Genomic DNA, 17851 nt, shown 5'->3' on the forward strand with positions numbered 1-17851 from the left:
AAAAAACACAGTCCTGTTTCTTCGCAGACATACTATGATTAACACAGCTGGAATATCTATTTGGCACGATGTCATCAATAACTCCCTAAAAACATCGCAGCAAAAGTTTCACTGAAACACTAAGGCTAAAGTTCTGGAAACGTTAATTTTCTTTAAAAACAAACCAAAGGAGTAGTGTAATTCAACAGAGACAATGCACTTAATATTTCCAGTGTTTCTTAAAGCCACAAACTTGAAAAAAAAAGAAGTTGTGCGTGCTTTCAAAGAGCTGCTCTCAAAAAGAAAGAAAAAAACATTGATTTTATTTAGCAGTATCATGCTCTTCATCGAATTTCAGCTCCAGAACTCAAAACACTTAGAAGAGTCTTCGTTCACCTTAACTTGATGATCTCAGCAGAACATGTTTTAAAAAAAATTTCAATAAGTTTTCCAAGAAATAAAGAAACAAACGGAAAAAGGCGGAAGTTTTTTGAAATATATTTTTTTCGTTTCTGATTTTGCCAAAGATTCAGATTTGACTTTTTAATGACCTGTTTGAGTACTAGAGCGCCCAATAGTCTAAGTTGCTCTTTGAAACACCAAGCATTGATCACTTTTCTTCCTCCTTGCCTTTCAATTACCTTTCACAGCCTTCGTAGGATTTCTATCACCCTTCAATAACCCATCCGAGGTTCATCAACCACCCGCCATCTAGTTTTTCATGTCAGCTGAAATTACATCAGTTAACTGTTGTTCTCCCATTCTACGAGAAAAATTGAACAAAATTGGTGGTAAAACCAGCCCATCACTACCAAATTCACTAACTTCAACTTCAGAAAAAAACCTGTTCACAGTTATAGACGACAGTTTTGGCCAAAAAATGATAATTCTGAACCTGAAGTTGTAGCTCAAAGACTACAAAGAACTCACCAAACTCGCCAATCACTTTGAGAAACTGATCAATGTAATGACTCACTTAGATAGCACACATGTCAGTGGACGAATAAAAGAAGTAGAACTTCTATTACAGTTGAAACTAGACATCATGAAAAACGTTCAATGACAGAATATTCTGAAAAACTTACGTTAAACAGTAGTAACTCAACCAATAGCATTGGACCAAAAGCTTCAAAAACTGCTCACAATTTAGTTTTGAACACTCAGTCGTCATCCATTCAACCGTTCGAGTCTATGCTCGTCCGACCAATCAGGAACTCACATGCATCAACGCACAATTGCGCGTCTCCGCCAAGTTCCCGTTTGCAAATTACAGCATCACTGATCCTAGTTTCGTTGACTAAAAATCACCAAACAATAGACCCCATATCATTATGCTATAAGGCACAACTACAAACGTCCGGCGTCCATGACAGTCCTCAAGAGCCGCCCAATATTTTTTAATGGAACAGTGCAAGTGTATCTCAATCAGTTGCTCGTTGCTCCAGAACATGATTAAAAAAGTGTCAAATGCAGACACTAATGGAAACTTATTAATAGCTCAGCAGGTGTTCAAACGAATAGTTTTACTTCGCCACCTTTCTGCTCACCAACTGTAAATGAATTTTACTTATAGACAACATTGCCTTTTTAGCAACCTTCAGCAGTTTGACTTATTGAACAATTACAGTGCAAATCAAATGCTTTCAACTAGTGTCAATGGGAACATTCAGTAAAAAAACCCAATATAATCAGCAACCTTATCATGAAATCAAATTACTTTTTGACATCATCGATTGATTAAACTGTCAGATAACCTGACGAAGTAACATTAAATTTTGTTCACATGACCAACAAGATCATTTTTTGAGTCAGTCCAAATTTTAGAAAATTTAGCAAATCAAAGATTAGAAAAAGTAAAAACAAAAAACAATAATTGCAACAAAGGTCTCAATGGAAACCATTACTCAAGAGAATACAAATCAAAAAAACTTACCGCCCTTGCAATCCCAAACATCCTTCATTGTTTCTTCCTCACAGCTTCAATGAGAGCAAGCAACTAACGCCTTGATCAACGATACCCTACTCTGAGAATCCCTGAAAATTGCTTTCATTGATACAACCCCTAGAAGATGTGCACCCTCGTTCATTTCAAAAATACAAATCAACTGCTTTTGGTTACAATCATACTTTTCGGTTCCGATTATTCCTGCTCATTTTATGCGTTTTAGACAACTGCAGTACCATATAAATTACAATACACACAGAAACAGTGAAAATTAACGCCCTGAAAAATGAACAATCCAATTTTTGCAACAGGTCAACAATGATCGCAAATCTAATCCGTTTGGACATAGGGCACTACAAAAGCACAAAACCGTGTTTCGTTTGAAGTAAGTTTACTCTTTAAAAAACGTGCATGTCAATGGCGCTTCTTTTACAGACTTTAACCAAGTCTAAGCAATGTAACCTCACCTACAGCATGTTGATTTCGTACAATTAACAAGCAACTGAATTCAAGTTTTTCTGAGCGTTAACACAATGCAGTACCTCATTGAGCCAGAGAATCAACTTTTTGCAACAAAAAGTCTCCCGATTAATACTCCCGATTACAGTTTTACACGGACAGTCAGCATGCAACGACAAAGAGTTACGAAGAAAAGTGATTTTCGTTCGCATAGCTGCAACGCAATTGACATAATCATTCGATAAATTACCTTAACAAACCTGAATCACGAACCAAATGAACTCTTGCAGATTTGTTACAAGTTTTTAGTTACAGGCCTACAACGTTTTAGCATGAAAACAGACGGCATACATGTGATCATTACGAAAATTTTCCATTATGGTATGATAAAGTGAATTTAACCAACAAAGTCAACTGGGTTTAATCAAAACTTCTGAGCCTCTAAAAAGGGCTGGAAAAATTCAAATCTCTCAGATAGGACCAAAAAACTTCTTGAAACAGATATTGAGAAAAACCTGTATAAAAGCATAATTTTCAACAACCCGCCACAAAAACAATTATGGTAGTTTTCGCTTTCTTTCCGTCCGAATAACAAACAAAATCGGGAAAAAGTCGAAGAGTGCCCAATGAGGCAGCAACTTTCGGAGAAAACTCACTTGGCAACTTTCTGTAAAAGGACCTGATCTTATCAACAGTTTAATCGTTTTGCATCTTCGGTTTTGCAATGAACCTATCGCTGTAACAGCAGACATAGAAACTATATTCAATCATTTTGCGATCATGGAAAAAACACATTCCGCTCTTTGTTTTCTGTGGCCAACAACGCCCGAAAAAAAACGATCCAACAATCGAGATATTTCAATTTGAAATGTGCTTTTTACCCAAGTTATCAGTTACACGTTTTCATTGATAAACGGCCTATGTTGCAGTGGTTTACACTCTTCTTTGTGAGGAAAAAAAGCTCGTGCTCCTTTCTTATTTTCCATGTCAAGGTTGCGCTGATAAAACAGCTAAGTATACCCGAATTCGACTTACAACTAGTCGTACTTTGAGCTCATTCAGTTAAGTTTGTCGTTGGCCAACACTCAGGTAGACGTCAGCCAACACTCAAAACATCAAAGAAATTTATTTTTGGTGTGCTAGAACTGCTGTACTCGGCTGGACTAAAACTTCTGAGAATTGAAAAATTATGTAGCTCAACCTGTGCCTGAAAACCAAATGAATTTTATTCCAAGAAAATAGAAATTAAATAGGTTAAACAAACTCAACCCGGCCGACCATATAAAACACTATCTTCAACCTCAAGATATGAAAAACTATGTCGTTGAAATAACCAGACATATGTAAACACAACGAAAAACTTTGCACTAAAAATACATCAAGCGATTCGATGAGTTCAATGGAGAAGGCAACTACTTTAAAATCAAACATCGATGTTTTACAATGTTCTTAAAAGGACGAAACTTTTGCGCGCAGCTGCAAAAGTTTTTAGATCCAAAAATTTTGCTTCTTCTGAAGTGGCCGCGGTTTCCTTCTCAAAGACCTCAATAAAGCACGTGATTATTCCTTTAAAGCGTCACAGCAAAATTATTATGGAAATGATATTGCAGGCATAGCAAACGACCGACCCCTACCCACAAAAAACAAACTGTTGCAATTATTTTTATTTGTTCACAACAATACAAATAAAAGTTTGGTGTTGATGGAAGAATTAAACGAGTTTCAAAAAATTTTAATACGAAGCAACCATACCTTTCAGTGCCAATCATTTCATAACACAATTGTTTTTATTCAGTTGCCCCAAACTTTGTTGTTTTTTGGGGCAGAGCTCATCAAAAACTTTATACAGCAGGCATTCTACGTTTGTGACCTTCGAGGCGCTCTACAAAGCATTGCTTTCAGATACTTCGATTTTGGACCATTTGCAGATAGATTCCCTCAACTTCCAATGGCAGACTTGCCTGATATCAGGTTCACGTAGCGAAGTTTTCCGGACCCGTTTATTTTCGAGCTGAAAACGGAAGAACATTCGTACATCTGCATCTTAAACTGCCTCGAAGCAATGGCAATTTGTCTAGAATAATCCGAGTTTTTGACTACAACAACACGCATTTCGGCAAACTGGTTCTAAAGAAGGGTTCTTATATTCTTGGCGCCAGACAACAGCTACGAAATAATTCGCTCAATCTGACCAATAATTTTTGTAACAAAACATAATTAATCCTTCCGCTTCTCATTTTGGCGGTTCTTGGCAGATACTCAACCAGACTTTCGTTCAGCAAAATTAAAAACTAAGTTTCTCGGCTTCACAAACTCAAGCCCACTAACCCATATACAAAGCAAAATTAAATATGAAGATCCAATAACCCTAACTCAATTAAAACTATTCGGGAGGCCTTTTGTAACTTTGCCAGTGCTACATTTTTACATGTTTTAACGAAAATGCTACATTTTAGTCTTCAGCCTGATTGCAAATAAAACTGAGATTACAAAACTTCTGGAAATCCGAACATCAACGTGGAATCAACAAGATTTTTTTAAAATTCTTGTCGATATTATCCGGCTACTTGAAGAATGGTCCGACCCTATGTGGAATCGGGACGCTTGGCCGTGCTATTCACCGTTCACAATAATTTAGCAAGACCATGTGAAGTGAAAACCGCTTAAGTGAGTTTAACTTGACCCGTTGTTAGGCTGACACGTGTGTTTCTCAAAACCATTTATGGTTAGGGTGGTCGCGAGGGTGTTCATGGGTGATCAATTTGACTCAGAACTCCTCTCGCATTTGTGTTGAAAAAATGTGTTGTCGATTTATCCCTCACTTAGCGTAATCATTTGTGGAAAAAAGTTGACTTGAATTAAAGAATACACAAAAATCTAAACAAGGACTACGGAACCAAGGTAGCCCCTCAGTTCCCAGTAGAAACAGGTATTGGACAAGAGAGGCACTGAGTTAATCACCGCCCCCATTCCCTAAAGTGAGTCACAGTGGTAGCCCCACCCCCCACTTACAAAAAAGGCAAGGAACACCACCCAAAAGCGCGATACCTAACTACCCCTCACCCCATTTGGCCTTGTCATCATGTTTCAGCGGGTTCAATTCAGTGAATCTGAAAAGTCTCTTAAACGGGATAAAAATGACTTTTGTCCAGTCTCTACTCTGCATTTAGAAGGTTTTTTTGTTTCATAAAGATAAAAAGTTTATGTACTGCTGAAACAGTTCCTGCTTTAGGCTTTGGATTCAAATCGATTTTTGCTAGGGTTTTCCATTGGAGCCAAATTTAATTTTGGTGTACCTTCTATGCAAATATACCTTTTTTCTAACAAAAAGTAGGGCACTTATTCATCGATTGTGTTGCACATGATGAAAATTATTTTTGCGGAGTCCCTGATTGTTACACTACTATCAAAACCAGGTGTGTGAATAAAAAAATCGAATGAAATTAGTACAAATACGAAGTCAAAAAAGCTTAATTGGTAGAGTATTATTTTTGTGATATTAGATGAGGATCTAAGAAATTTAAAAAAAAAATTATTTTGCGCATAAGGAATCTGAGAACCATTTTGCAGTCTTATCTTAACTTTTTAAAACTCTAATGTTTTTTTAAACGCCCAGAGCTTTTAGCGAGTGTTTAATAAAGGATAATACTATTCCCTGTATACCCTGTATACCCTTTCAATTGGTGCAAAACCTCAGTAGAAAACTCAAAAATTGATGAAACTCTAGGTGTTTTTCAAGTTAGTTACAAAAATTAGCCGCGTAATGATACCCGCATCTACTTTCGTGCGTTAATAATCGATTATATTATGACTTTACTACAAGTCTTACTGAAATTGTGAAAAAACTGCTTCTTATCAACAAATAACTTTCTCTTTTTTTGAAATCAATTTAATAAAAATTCTCGTTCATTTTAATTGACTATAATCGATTAGTAATCCATTTATTTTTTGATACCACTATAATCTACTATAATTGATAAGAAATGATTATTTTTATCCCAATCTCCAATTCATGTGTTTTCAGCAGAAAACTCATTATAATCGTTAATAATACTTTTTGTTTGCCTAATTTAACTGCGGCTTTGCATCTGAATTGATTGTTTGTATTTTATACTTTTTGTATACGTGTGAAAAATGAGAAAATTGTTTTTGCGAAGATTTCAATTCAATTCAAGCTTATTAAGTTTTTTTTCTTTCAATTCTTCTCCATTAAGATTGTTTCATGATAGACATTTTAATTGTTTTAACCATCAAATTATCAGAACTTTGCTTCAATTTCATGATTTATTTGGAAGATTTTTTCGCCTACCACGGGAACCTTACAACTAATATGAAAGTTTTTCTATGAAACCTTTGCTTCGTGTTAAAACTTTGTGTTCAGATAAACCAAAGTGTGACAATACATCTCATTTTCAGAAATTTAGTAATTGACAGAAAAATAATAACCCATAAGATATAATTAAAATATTTTGTCATGTGTGAAACTTTTTGGAAAAATAAGAGATTATAATCGATTAAAGAAGATCATAATTGGTTTAGAGAGTTTTTTGTAAAAACAATTATCAATCAAAATAGATTAAAAGAAATTGTAAGCTATCACAATTATAATCGATTTTAAATTCTGTTAACACCTAGTTTTGGTAATTATAATCAATTATGATCGTCAAAAATTTCAACATAAAAATCCGTTATAATAGATTACCCACGCCTTAACTTGGATGCAGGAAGTGTACTGAACTGTAGTAAACTCAACAAATTTCACAACAAAAGCGCGAGCACTCATTTGAACTAGCTGCTGATGAAGCTTATCAATTGCAATGTAATACAAACTATTACATGACGCGGTAAATGATACATGACTCGCATAAAACATTTTTTCCACGAGCATTGTTTTGAGCTAGGTTCTGATGAAACTTTTCAATTGCCATTTTAATACGAGCTTGCCATGTAAAACAAATGCCATGTAAAATCAGTTGATACATGACGCGCTAAAATAAATTTTAGCGCAAAATTAGCTTGTTGCATCAGCTGTTATCTATTTCACCAAGGTTTTTATTTTAATTATACCACGAAAGGTAATAATCTTTGGGTGGGTTTTCTATTTTTTCATCAACACTAAAAATGAGTCGGAAAATTTTCTATGGCTGCGTTTTTCTTTTTTTTTTTTCGTTTTTACTTCTTTCAACGCACAATTAGATGGCTTCAATGAGCATCACATTATGTCCAGCGATGCATTGAATTCTAGCCATTTCACTCGCGGTTCGAAATATTTTTATATTAAACGTTTGTTTAAGAAAATTTGATGTGGCTTGAGCTACAAATACCCTAATTCCACAGTTTAAAAAATAGTTTTTGAATTTCATGTAGCGTTTTTCTGGCACTAAATATTTAAAAGTACGCTTTTTTTGTTTTGTAATTCAAGTTTTTGATTTTTTTTGTCATTAAAGAAAAAATTTGGTCAATTAATGACGAATGCTATTGTTCAAACCGTGTTACGAGTTAATAAAAAACGGACTGCCTTTCCGCAAAGAAGAAAATTCATTCTTTTTTTAATTGGCTACTTTCTGTATTATAATCACAGTATAATGATTGCGGTCGATTTTTTTGTGCTTATTCCATAGCAACATGCTCTTCTTGTTTCAATAGACATTTTAAGTTCATTACAGGGCCAAGCTGTGCGTTTGGTGACTTGTAAGCGGGTTCCGCAACAAGAACTTCATTTGTTCTTCTTTTCTTCTTTCATTTCCTTTGTTCGTTCCGACAAAATTTTAACATGCTTAAAGACTTTTCTCTGGAATCCATGAAGATACAGATACAAAATTGTGCGCCTATCCAGTGCATAGTTTGGCCTCGTAATGTTAGCTATTTTTTTCTAAATTTCCGTCCTCTTACAGTATCCTGAAGACAGTCATTCAAAGTGGTTGCCACAGATAGACTTGTGATCTTTGAGTTTTAGTCGAAGTGTTCTCCAGTTTATATTTTGCTTGTTTCCAACTGCATTTAAAGTTTTTATGTAGTTTTTTATCGGACATGTTTTAGGCCATCTTAAGGATATCACTTCCCATAGCTCAAAAATTTAATTATATTTCAGCGGATATAACTTTGTTTGAGTATGGGGGATATGATAACTTATTAATTGATTATTTGAGGAAACCAACATGCGTTGTATTTGGTTTTTTAAGCGCGGTTACAGTACACAACTTTGCTAACAGATGATTTTAAATTGGACTGAAGCAAACCATTTGTTTTTTTAGGGCTAAAATTTGCGCAGAATATATATTTTTTACTTTCCCATAGCCGATGAGAGAACATCTCGATTAAAAGTTTTTCAATTTTTTTAACTTTTCAGATAAATGACTGCGCTATGGGATCTTTTTTGGCTTAACCCTGATAGGGTCTTGTAGCAGTCTTGTTTTAAGATGACAGGGGGAATGTAAGGATTGTATTAGTTTCTTTTTTTAAAATTCTTTCTTAAATGAAAAAATTGTCTGTCTAATTTATCTGAATCTTTTTTGCTTCATTACAAACAAACCTCCCCAACAGCTTAGATCATTTTCTGTAAGTATTCAGAAAATTTTTTCAATAGTTGATAATTCCAATATTCAAAATTTTGGGGACAAAGTATGGAATAGGCACAGTTTCTAGAGCATTTTAAGAACTACTAAAGTATCTTCACTCTTCTTTTTTGTTTTTGTTTATCATGTGTGTAAGACAAGTGATACTGAGCGACACTTTGAATGTATCTTCAAGTTTTTTTCTAGCTTTTCATGGAGTAACTCATTGGCATATTCTTGATAATGGCAATGCTCAAATGAACGTGAAATAAATCGAAACCTGCCAATCGAAAAACAAAATATTCTAAGTAACAGATGGCGTTTTTTTAAATTAAATTATATACAGATAGTGGGGCTGAAAAGAGGGTCAATAATAAATTTCTATGAAATCAACTAGTAAAACAATTAGAGAATCAGCCAAACAAATCATTGTGTTGAGGACCCTATTTGCAAACTAAACACATCATTCGTTTGTTAGCTAAACTACTAACCTCATCAGACATCATCCACGATGTTTTTCCCCATGGCTTCTTCACCGACGATTAAGGTAATATAGATTCTATATTCAACTAATAAATTCAAACAACACTAACCATTATTATTCGATGTTTTCTCTTTTTCTTTATAGGCACAATCATCAATCATCTACAAAACAAAAAGCAAAATAAAAAACAGAAACTCTTTTTCAAAATCAGTAATTTTTATTAACCTATCAAATAATTGAAGCAATAAATTTATCCCGTACAAAGTAGTAATTTAATATATTAATTCTTTTCCCCAAAGCATTAAACATTCATAAATTGAAAATAACTTTAAAATTTCAACCCACAAATCAAGCAGTAAAATTTATAATTTTTTAAGTAGTAAATTAATCAAAAATGTTCATAAATTGGAAAAGCAGTACTAATCTTTTCAAAGACGCTTCTTTATTTTCTCTCGCCCACATATTCTATCCAATTTCGCACTGCTCGCCCACAAAAAATTGTTTAAAATATTGAATTTGAGTTTCATCTTTCACTGATAACGACTTTAACAAATTTAACACGTTTAAAGTTTTCCTTTAACCCGATTGGAAAGGAATTATTTAATAATCCAAACTAACCAACGCAAGCTTACTGAACACCATAAACCACAACCTCTTAGCATGATAAGAAAAGAAAACCCACAGTACCCAAACTGGAATAACACCAGCTTAGAACCGGATAAGTTATTCTTTTAAAGACTACTTTTAAGTCTGAACACAAAAGAACAAAACGCCAAAAAGTCGAAAGACAAGACCAAAACAAACAATTTGATTTTTGAAGAAAAGACAAAACAAAGACAACAAAAGAAAACACTAGTAATAAAAAAATGGCATGAAAGGTTGAACTAACACAGGACCCTCCAAAAGGAGAGCACAAAATTATACCCTCACTTCTGGCCCAAACCACCAGAAGGGGACGTCCTGAGCATGCTCTATAGCCGGCCTCATCCATCGTGCTACATCCACGCTTTGTGACATCCACGACACTATTTTTGACGAGAGTTACTCAAGTGCGAGTAGCTCTTAAAAATAACGGAACTAAATAATAACGCTTTTGCTATAAACACTAATAAAAAATCATGACTAAAAACTAAATTAACAAAGATTTATATATGTAATCAATACAATGCAGTATATAGATAACATACAGCCCAAAGACGAGCATCAAGGAATTAGACAACCCAATTACACTCCAAATACGGAATGGCAAAACTTACCTGACATGCTGCCTACAGTCACTAAACTCAATGGATTAAGAGTACGATTTGGCATCGCAGAAAAGGAAATCCATTGCAACAGAACAATGGCCATCTCGATGTTCAAATATGCGTACAGATCCAAGTCACCGGGCATTGCATCCAAGCTCAAACTTCACGCCATTCCCAAACGAGACCGATACACAGTTCTCCACCAAACAAGAACGAAAGAAGCTAACAAACCATTGTGAAATCAGATTGATTTCTAGAAACAACAGAAACAGTTGGCGGTCACAGTCGTTGTCGAATGACAGACGGATATCGACGATTCCATCTTCCTGGGGCAGACGGATAAGACATCCTTCTCCAAGAACGAAGCAGAAATGATGCTCGAGAAACACAAAAAAAAACATCATCAATTCTCCATTATAAATGATAACCAAAAGAACAAAAACTAAAACTCTCTAAACCCCGGATGGATGGAACCAGATCTAAACTAGTATTTATCATTGGTTATTATTATGATACATTATCTTTATAAAATATTAAATACTAACCAATTATACTCCATAAAACTAACAACCCATTTATTTGTAAAGTGTTGAGACTACTTGTAGTTTCAACACCAGAACAATTTGAATTAAACTTAGAATACAGTTGTTCTCATTCTGAAACTAACTCGCGTAAACCGGTGTACACTAGATCTATTGAGACTAGGAGATATAAGAGTAAGATTAAGATCGGTATTAGACCAAGAAGTTGCACGAATATCCGGCCGAAAATAAGATAGCGTGACGAGCAGACGGTGTACCTTATCTGAAATTACTCTGTGAGTACAGTAACCAATACATAACTCACATTATTGAAGAGGATCCTCACTCTGACACTGTTTTATGACATATCTGTTTGGATGGCAAACTGTTAAGTTTTTCCAGGTCTCCTTTGGCACTAGAAATGCATTTCAAAAAATTCAAATTGAAAAATTCAAATTAAGAAACTAAAGAAAAAAACAATTAAAAATTCAAAAATAATTATTCCCAACTCAACTGCTTTCGATTTTTTGGCAAATTGGTGTGGAAAATGTTGAGATATTTTATCCAAATGCCAAAACTCTTCAGGCAATTTTGCGGTCTTTAATAGCGTAAAGTCACTTTCGCTTCCGTTCTCTAGTTTTGTATATGATTTTTCATAAATTTATTTTTTGAATAATGTTTTTCAAAAAAAATTGGTGATTTCAAAACTTTGAGTCCTTGAAAAATAATTCGTCTTTGGGTTGAATAGTCAGTCTTTTCATTTTTTATGAATATTTAGCGCAATTTTTCTTGTTTTGATTATTCAACTGTAAAAACACGAGGCATAATATTGGTTAGAATCAAATAAATGGTTCAATTACAAGTGAATATGTAATCATCAATCACATTCAGAATTATTTGACATTTTTTGATTTTTCTCATAGAATGAGGCTTCATCTCTAGTTTTTATAGTTGTTAGTCGCTTTCATGAGTGCGTTTCAACAAAGCGGCGATTTTCCATTGTCATAAATCTTTTCATCATAAGACTCAACAATCAACAAAAAGAAAGCTGAAAATTTTGATTTTATTATTGAAACTACTTATCGCAATGATAAAATGGTCAGTTATAACAGCCTTCTAAAAGAAAATTGCTCTCGTGTGTTGGGTCATTTCTTCTCGGTTTTTCTCTTCTCGGGTGTTCGTGTCTCGGCTTCTCCCGACAGCAGCGGCAAATACTCGGCGGGCAGTTGGCGCATCGTCCTCATCATAACAGGTTCAATTCCGATCATAAGGGCTCAATCTTTTTTCAAATGATTTTAATAAGAAAATTGAGTCAAATTTGTAAATTTTTTACAGCAGCATTTTTATTTTGAGTCAAAAATTTGTTTTCGGCTAAGCATTTATGTTTTTGAATCCTCACTACAACTCACAGAAACTAGTGGCCCTAGTGCACTAAAAGTATGCCCGAGTCGACTTCTAAAATGCTTATAACTTGATTCCATATGAACAATGGGAAAAAACTAGCCGACTAACTTCATACGAGTTTTTAACACCAATCCATAGTACATGTTAAGTACAATATTGATAAATTCAACTTGCTCTGCTATTATATATTATCATAACCTTTTTTTCAAGAGTGTTAATGTGTTTTTGCTCTCCAAAAAACTTAAAAGTTTTGTTTAGATAACAGTTTTGTTATCATAGCAATTTCGAGTAAACTGAAAACGTATGGAAGTCTTATTCCGTCAATTGAAACTAATAGGAAACGCCCTATTATTCATCCACCAAAAATGAATGTAACCAGTTTCTTTTAGAAAAAAAAAACCTTCAAAAACGAAAATACTCATCGAAACCAAAAATAGTCAGTTGCTGCTCTTATTTCCTAGTATTTTGTTTATAAAATCCCATTGTTTTTACTGTGGGGAAGATGCTGACAATTTTCAAAGCGATCATTTTGTAAAGCAGTTGTCAATTTTTGGTGGACAAAATTTTCACCTTTCTGTATTCTCTGTGAGCTACCTCACAACCAGTGTTTTTTCCATATATTGAACTACCTATGTTTTTTTATTTATCAAAGTTATCGTGGTTTTTTATTGGCTTCAAGCTTCAGATTTAGATTTTTATTGTCTTATGGATGTGTTGTGCGAATAATTTCAACAATGGGCCAAAAATATAAAACATTTCAGATCCAGAGGATGTTTCATACAATTCTGACCAATCATGAAGTGCATTTAATTTTCCCTCAAACAAAATTATTGAAACGTCTTGTCTCAATTTGAATGAATGATGTCATCTTTTAGCTTGCTAGAAAAAAATATTCACCTGAAAACGTAAAAGTGTCTGTGTTGAAAAGCAAATCGTACGAACTAACAAATCGTACGAAAGCAATTGTCCATTAGCGAAATCTTATTATTTGTTAGACGTGACGGTTTTGAGTTTTTGGTAAAATTGAACAACAATTTTCAGCAAAATTTGAAATTTTGATGACTCGACTTGTTTTAAAAATTCTATATTGGAGTCTCCAAATATATATATTTTCAATTTCGAAGCAAGCGCCGGAAAATTTTCTTCATTCAATTCGCCAACAAAACAAAGAGTTTTTTTTAGCAGTAGGAAACATTATTTATATATTTTTTCTAGAACGATGACTCAGTTTCAACGCAAAATGCATCAAAAAACTTCTTTCAGCGTTCATGAGATCTTTACGAGAAGGAATTTTGAATAATAAAGGAGATAAACAATATTTTGCTTTGAGCAGAAAAATGGCTTTGTTATTGAGCTAAGTTTCTGTAGCTACAACTATAGTGTTTATCGAATTTTTACATAAAAAAGCCAATTTCTTGATAATTCTTTTGCTCGCTTTTGAAAATTATTTTAAAAAATTTGACTGTTTTAGACTGACTTTCGTTTTCTAAAAATTTTTCCTGGGATAATATTTTTTGCAGGTCATGAAAGGTCATGAAAGGTCATTTACTAGGTCCTTTTGCAGGTCAGTTTACTCAAGATTTCCCGAAAAGAGTCATTTCAGTTTTCTTAAGTTGTGTGACAACTTAGGTTTACATGATACAATTTCGCACACAAATAAAAACAAGACCGGTATTTGATTTTGTTCTTTTCTTTATGTTAAATGTTATAATATGTTGTTATATCTCCTAGTCTCAAAAGATTTAGTGTATACTGGTATTGTTGCGAGGTTTAGAATCAAGAACTGTTCTAAGGAAGAAAAACTGTTTGCTAGCTTAAATTTATTCTGTTTTGGCTGAAACTATAAATAGTTTAAACCTTACAAATTATTGTAAGCTTTAGTCATAGATCATGATTGGCTATTTCCAAGTGTTTTCCAGAGATATTTTATCAAAAATAAATTTAATTGGATATAATAAATACTTGTTTTCAACTGGTTCCACTTTGTATTTATCCCAATTATCTCAGAAACAATTTTTTTTCTGGAAAAATTGCAAAAAGTGGCATTATAAGGTTTTCGAAAAACGAATCGATGCAGCTGACCCAATAAAAAACTTTTTTCTACGACAAATTCTATAATTCCTTAAGATATTTTGCGTACTCTACTGATCAAGCGTGTTCACAAACTAAAGTTAAGTATAAAAAGTAGAGTAAAAAAATTAAAGGTCTGCGAAATTAAAAATTTTCAGGACTAATTTTTTCAATGCTTTTTCAAGTCTTAAATTAGTTAGTTTTTTTTTGAACTCAAAGTAGATCAGATGCTGTGCTTCAGTAGCTACCCAACAGACGACAGAAGAGATGTGAAATTAGGTTTAAAGGGGGATTGGGAGGTGATGACGAACTTTTAGGGTTTATTTGACAAAATTTTTTATCCCAGGTGTGCTGATTGGCGTGGTTGCAATAGTGATCATCTCAGCTGCCCTTGTTGCACACAGGGAGAAAAAGAAAGGAGTCGACAGCAGCAGTCTATCCTCGTCACGTGACTCCACAAATGACACATCCAGGGAGAAGGGGAGGGGTACCAACAGAGATTGAATTAAAACACTTGTAAAGGATTGCTTTTAGATGTAGAAAAAATGCAATATGTAGAATAACTCAATTCATAAACTAGACCCACTGTTTTTGGAATGAGAATTTGCGTTATTTTCAATAGACGATATATTTACAGAAGTAATGGACCAGAAACACAAGTTTTGATCTGTTTTCGAAGAACCACTGTTTTTCCACTATGTTGTACTTCATGTGCATTATTAGGTTAGTTTTTTGTCTGGGTAATTTTACCTCAGTCTGTAAAGATTAGTACGAATCACGATGAGCCGAAAACCAACGAACTTTTATTTGTGAAATAGAGACTTACCGCAACGGATCGAAATCTGCGACGCATGTTTGGATATTGAAAGTCGCGCTGCTATCAATCCGACTGCGTTGCTATAAAACTTGATTCGCCAAAATTTTTGTCGAGACACTGGACATGCCAAAATTTAGTAGAAAAAACTGGACACGATAAAATTTGGTCGACAAACTCTACATGCCAAATTTTGGTCGCAAAAATCGAGAACTGAGTCCAAAATTCGGGTTATTGAATAAAAATTGGGCGAGAAAAGGTACACCCCAAAGCTTGGTTCTGAAACTTTACATGCCACAAATTGGTCGCGAAAGTCGAGATTTGAGTCGAAAGATTCGGGACATACTAAGAAACTGGTCGAGAAAAAGACACCCCGACAACAAAATTTGGTCAACAAAATGGACTCGCTAAAAATTGATTGACTAAGTGGACATGCCAAAATGTGGTCGACTAACTAGACATGCCATATTTTGATCAAAAACTGGCCACGATAAAATTTGGTCGAGAAATTTGACAAGCCAAAATTTGGTCGACAAACAGGACATTTCAGCAATTGGTCAAGTAATTGGAAATTGGTCAGAAACTTTAGATGCCAAATATTGGTCGCGAAAATCAAAAGATTCGGGACATACTGAAGTTGGTCGAGAAACAGGACAATTCAAAATTTTCTGGCCAAACTGTACACACCATAATTTGATTCGCTACACTCCAAAATTTGATCGCCCAAATTTGATCGGCTATCTAGACATACCAAAATTTGGTCAAGAAACTGGACACGACAAAATTTGGTCTACTAACTGTATACTAAAATGTGTTCGATAAACAGGACACACCAAAATTTGTCGATTAGTTGGACAAGCCAAAGTTTGGTCGAAAAAATGGACACGCCAAAAATTGGACGACAAATTCGATATGCCATAACTCGGTCGACAAACTTGACACGCAAATTTTTGATCCAAAAACTGGAAACGCCAAAATTTGGTGAACTAACTAAAAAGTGGACACCTAAAAATGTACACACTAAAATTTGGTCAATAAACTCTACATGCCACATTTTGGTCCGCAAAAATTGAGAACTGAGTCCAAAAGTTTGGGTTACACTTTAGATTGGTCGAGAAACAGGAGACCCCAAATTTTGGTCAACAAAGTGTACACGCCAAGTTTGGTCCAATAACTGGACCTGCAGAAATTTAAAAGTCTGAAGAGAGATCTACAATTATCTCAACTCGATAAAAATTTTTCACAGTTTTTCAAAATATTTCAGAATGTTTTTCAAAATGGTCATGGTGGTTGCAAAATTTGCGCTGGTTGCTGCATGCCCGCTTTTGTTGCAAAAACCTCGACGTTTTTTCTCAGTCGCAAAAGTCTGGAAACAGCCAATCTAGGTCGTGCCGGTTGCGCCAGCGCTGTACGAGTTGGAGCTTGCATCTGTTGGTTGCACCGGTCGCGCCATTATCTGGGTCACGCAAGTCGCGTCACTCGCAACGGATCTTTTTAGTCGCCAAAGTCAGTAGATGTCTTTTTAATCGAAAAAATTTGGAACATGACAAAAACTTGTGGTGTAAGTCTGGATATGAAAGGCAAGTCAAATCATTTCTTTTTTTTTGAAATCAAGATTTCCATTTGTAAAGTTTTTGCAAGAACAGACTGTTTAAAAAAATTCCCCAAACCAGAACTGAGAGGGGAAGCGGTCAAAGCGCTACTGCTCCAAACATAACGGCTTGGAGAAAGTTTGGACACAGCTATAGAACAAAAAACATTGAAAACGGGCTGCAAAGATCCCCGGCATTCTCGCAATGACATTTCATTTTGTTGTAAATGTAGTAAATTTTACTGTAAATGGAATCTACATTGCAAATAAATTATTATGATTATCAATTGGATTTTTTTTCCTTTATTTTGGTTTCAGACTTCCAAAATTATTTCAGTGTGTTTTGAGGAAAATCATTAAACACGGGTTGTTTGATTACATCCAAACGAACTTTTTGAGCTTTTGCAATATGAGATTTAAAATTTAAAAAATTTCAAATATTCTGAAGTCTGGTTATTTTACCATCAGGCATCTTCAAAATAATGCATCCGAGTCATCGGGCATTTAAATATAAAATTAGAAACATTCAGCATACCAGGGTCGGATCTAAGATTTTCTCGAGGGGCGGATTTTTGAAAAAAATTTTCGACTGTTTTTAGGTAGACAACAAAAATTTCGAATATTTCCCACTTGTCTATACAAACTCTGATTGACCAAACTTTTCGGGTCGCAGGCGAACTTAAAAAAAAACTTGCTAATCTTTTTTGGAAAATTTTGACCCAAAAATTGCGTTTTTTGGCGCGCGCTCCCCCTCACAATTAGTATATGATGGCGGCAAAGGGT

At 34.4% G+C, this 17851-nt stretch overlaps 3 protein-coding genes across 4 annotated transcripts in view; 2 read left to right on the top strand and 1 right to left on the bottom strand.

Annotated features, from left to right (window-relative positions):
* The window catches only part of LOC134853844 (trichohyalin-like), a 48882-nt gene extending 41741 nt beyond the window's left edge, over nt 1-7141 (bottom strand). The window contains exon 1 of one of the 2 annotated variants that reach the window (XM_063869780.1): nt 7090-7141. The gene's annotated coding sequence lies outside the window, so the exon portion shown is untranslated. Of the gene's footprint in view, nt 1-1912; nt 2017-7089 lie in introns of those variants that run through there. The other variant, XM_063869779.1, reaches the window with a different exon arrangement.
* The window catches only part of LOC134854559 (zinc finger protein 749-like), a 354798-nt gene that overhangs the window by 56842 nt on the left and 280105 nt on the right, over nt 1-17851 (top strand). The gene's annotated exons all lie outside the window — the stretch shown is intronic.
* Nucleotides 12210-15205, top strand: LOC134854910 (uncharacterized). Its single transcript, XM_063871309.1, has 2 exons — nt 12210-12441; nt 15010-15205. Exons 1-2 carry the CDS (start codon nt 12285-12287, stop codon nt 15165-15167), a joined length of 315 nt encoding a protein of 104 aa, XP_063727379.1. The 5' UTR covers nt 12210-12284; the 3' UTR covers nt 15168-15205.

This window comes from Symsagittifera roscoffensis, chromosome 9 (assembly GCF_963678635.1).
Source record: "Symsagittifera roscoffensis chromosome 9, txSymRosc1.1, whole genome shotgun sequence".
Lineage (NCBI taxonomy): Eukaryota > Metazoa > Xenacoelomorpha > Acoela > Convolutidae > Symsagittifera > Symsagittifera roscoffensis.

Bases quoted from the DNA above. Each gene is read 5' to 3' on its own strand.
- LOC134854910 (XM_063871309.1), top strand. From the start codon at position 12,285: ATGGTCAGTTATAACAGCCTTCTAAAAGAAAATTGCTCTCGTGTGTTG. The intron at 12,442-15,009 runs GTTCAATTCCGA...TTTTTATCCCAG, and splicing joins CATCGTCCTCATCATAACAG to GTGTGCTGATTGGCGTGGTT.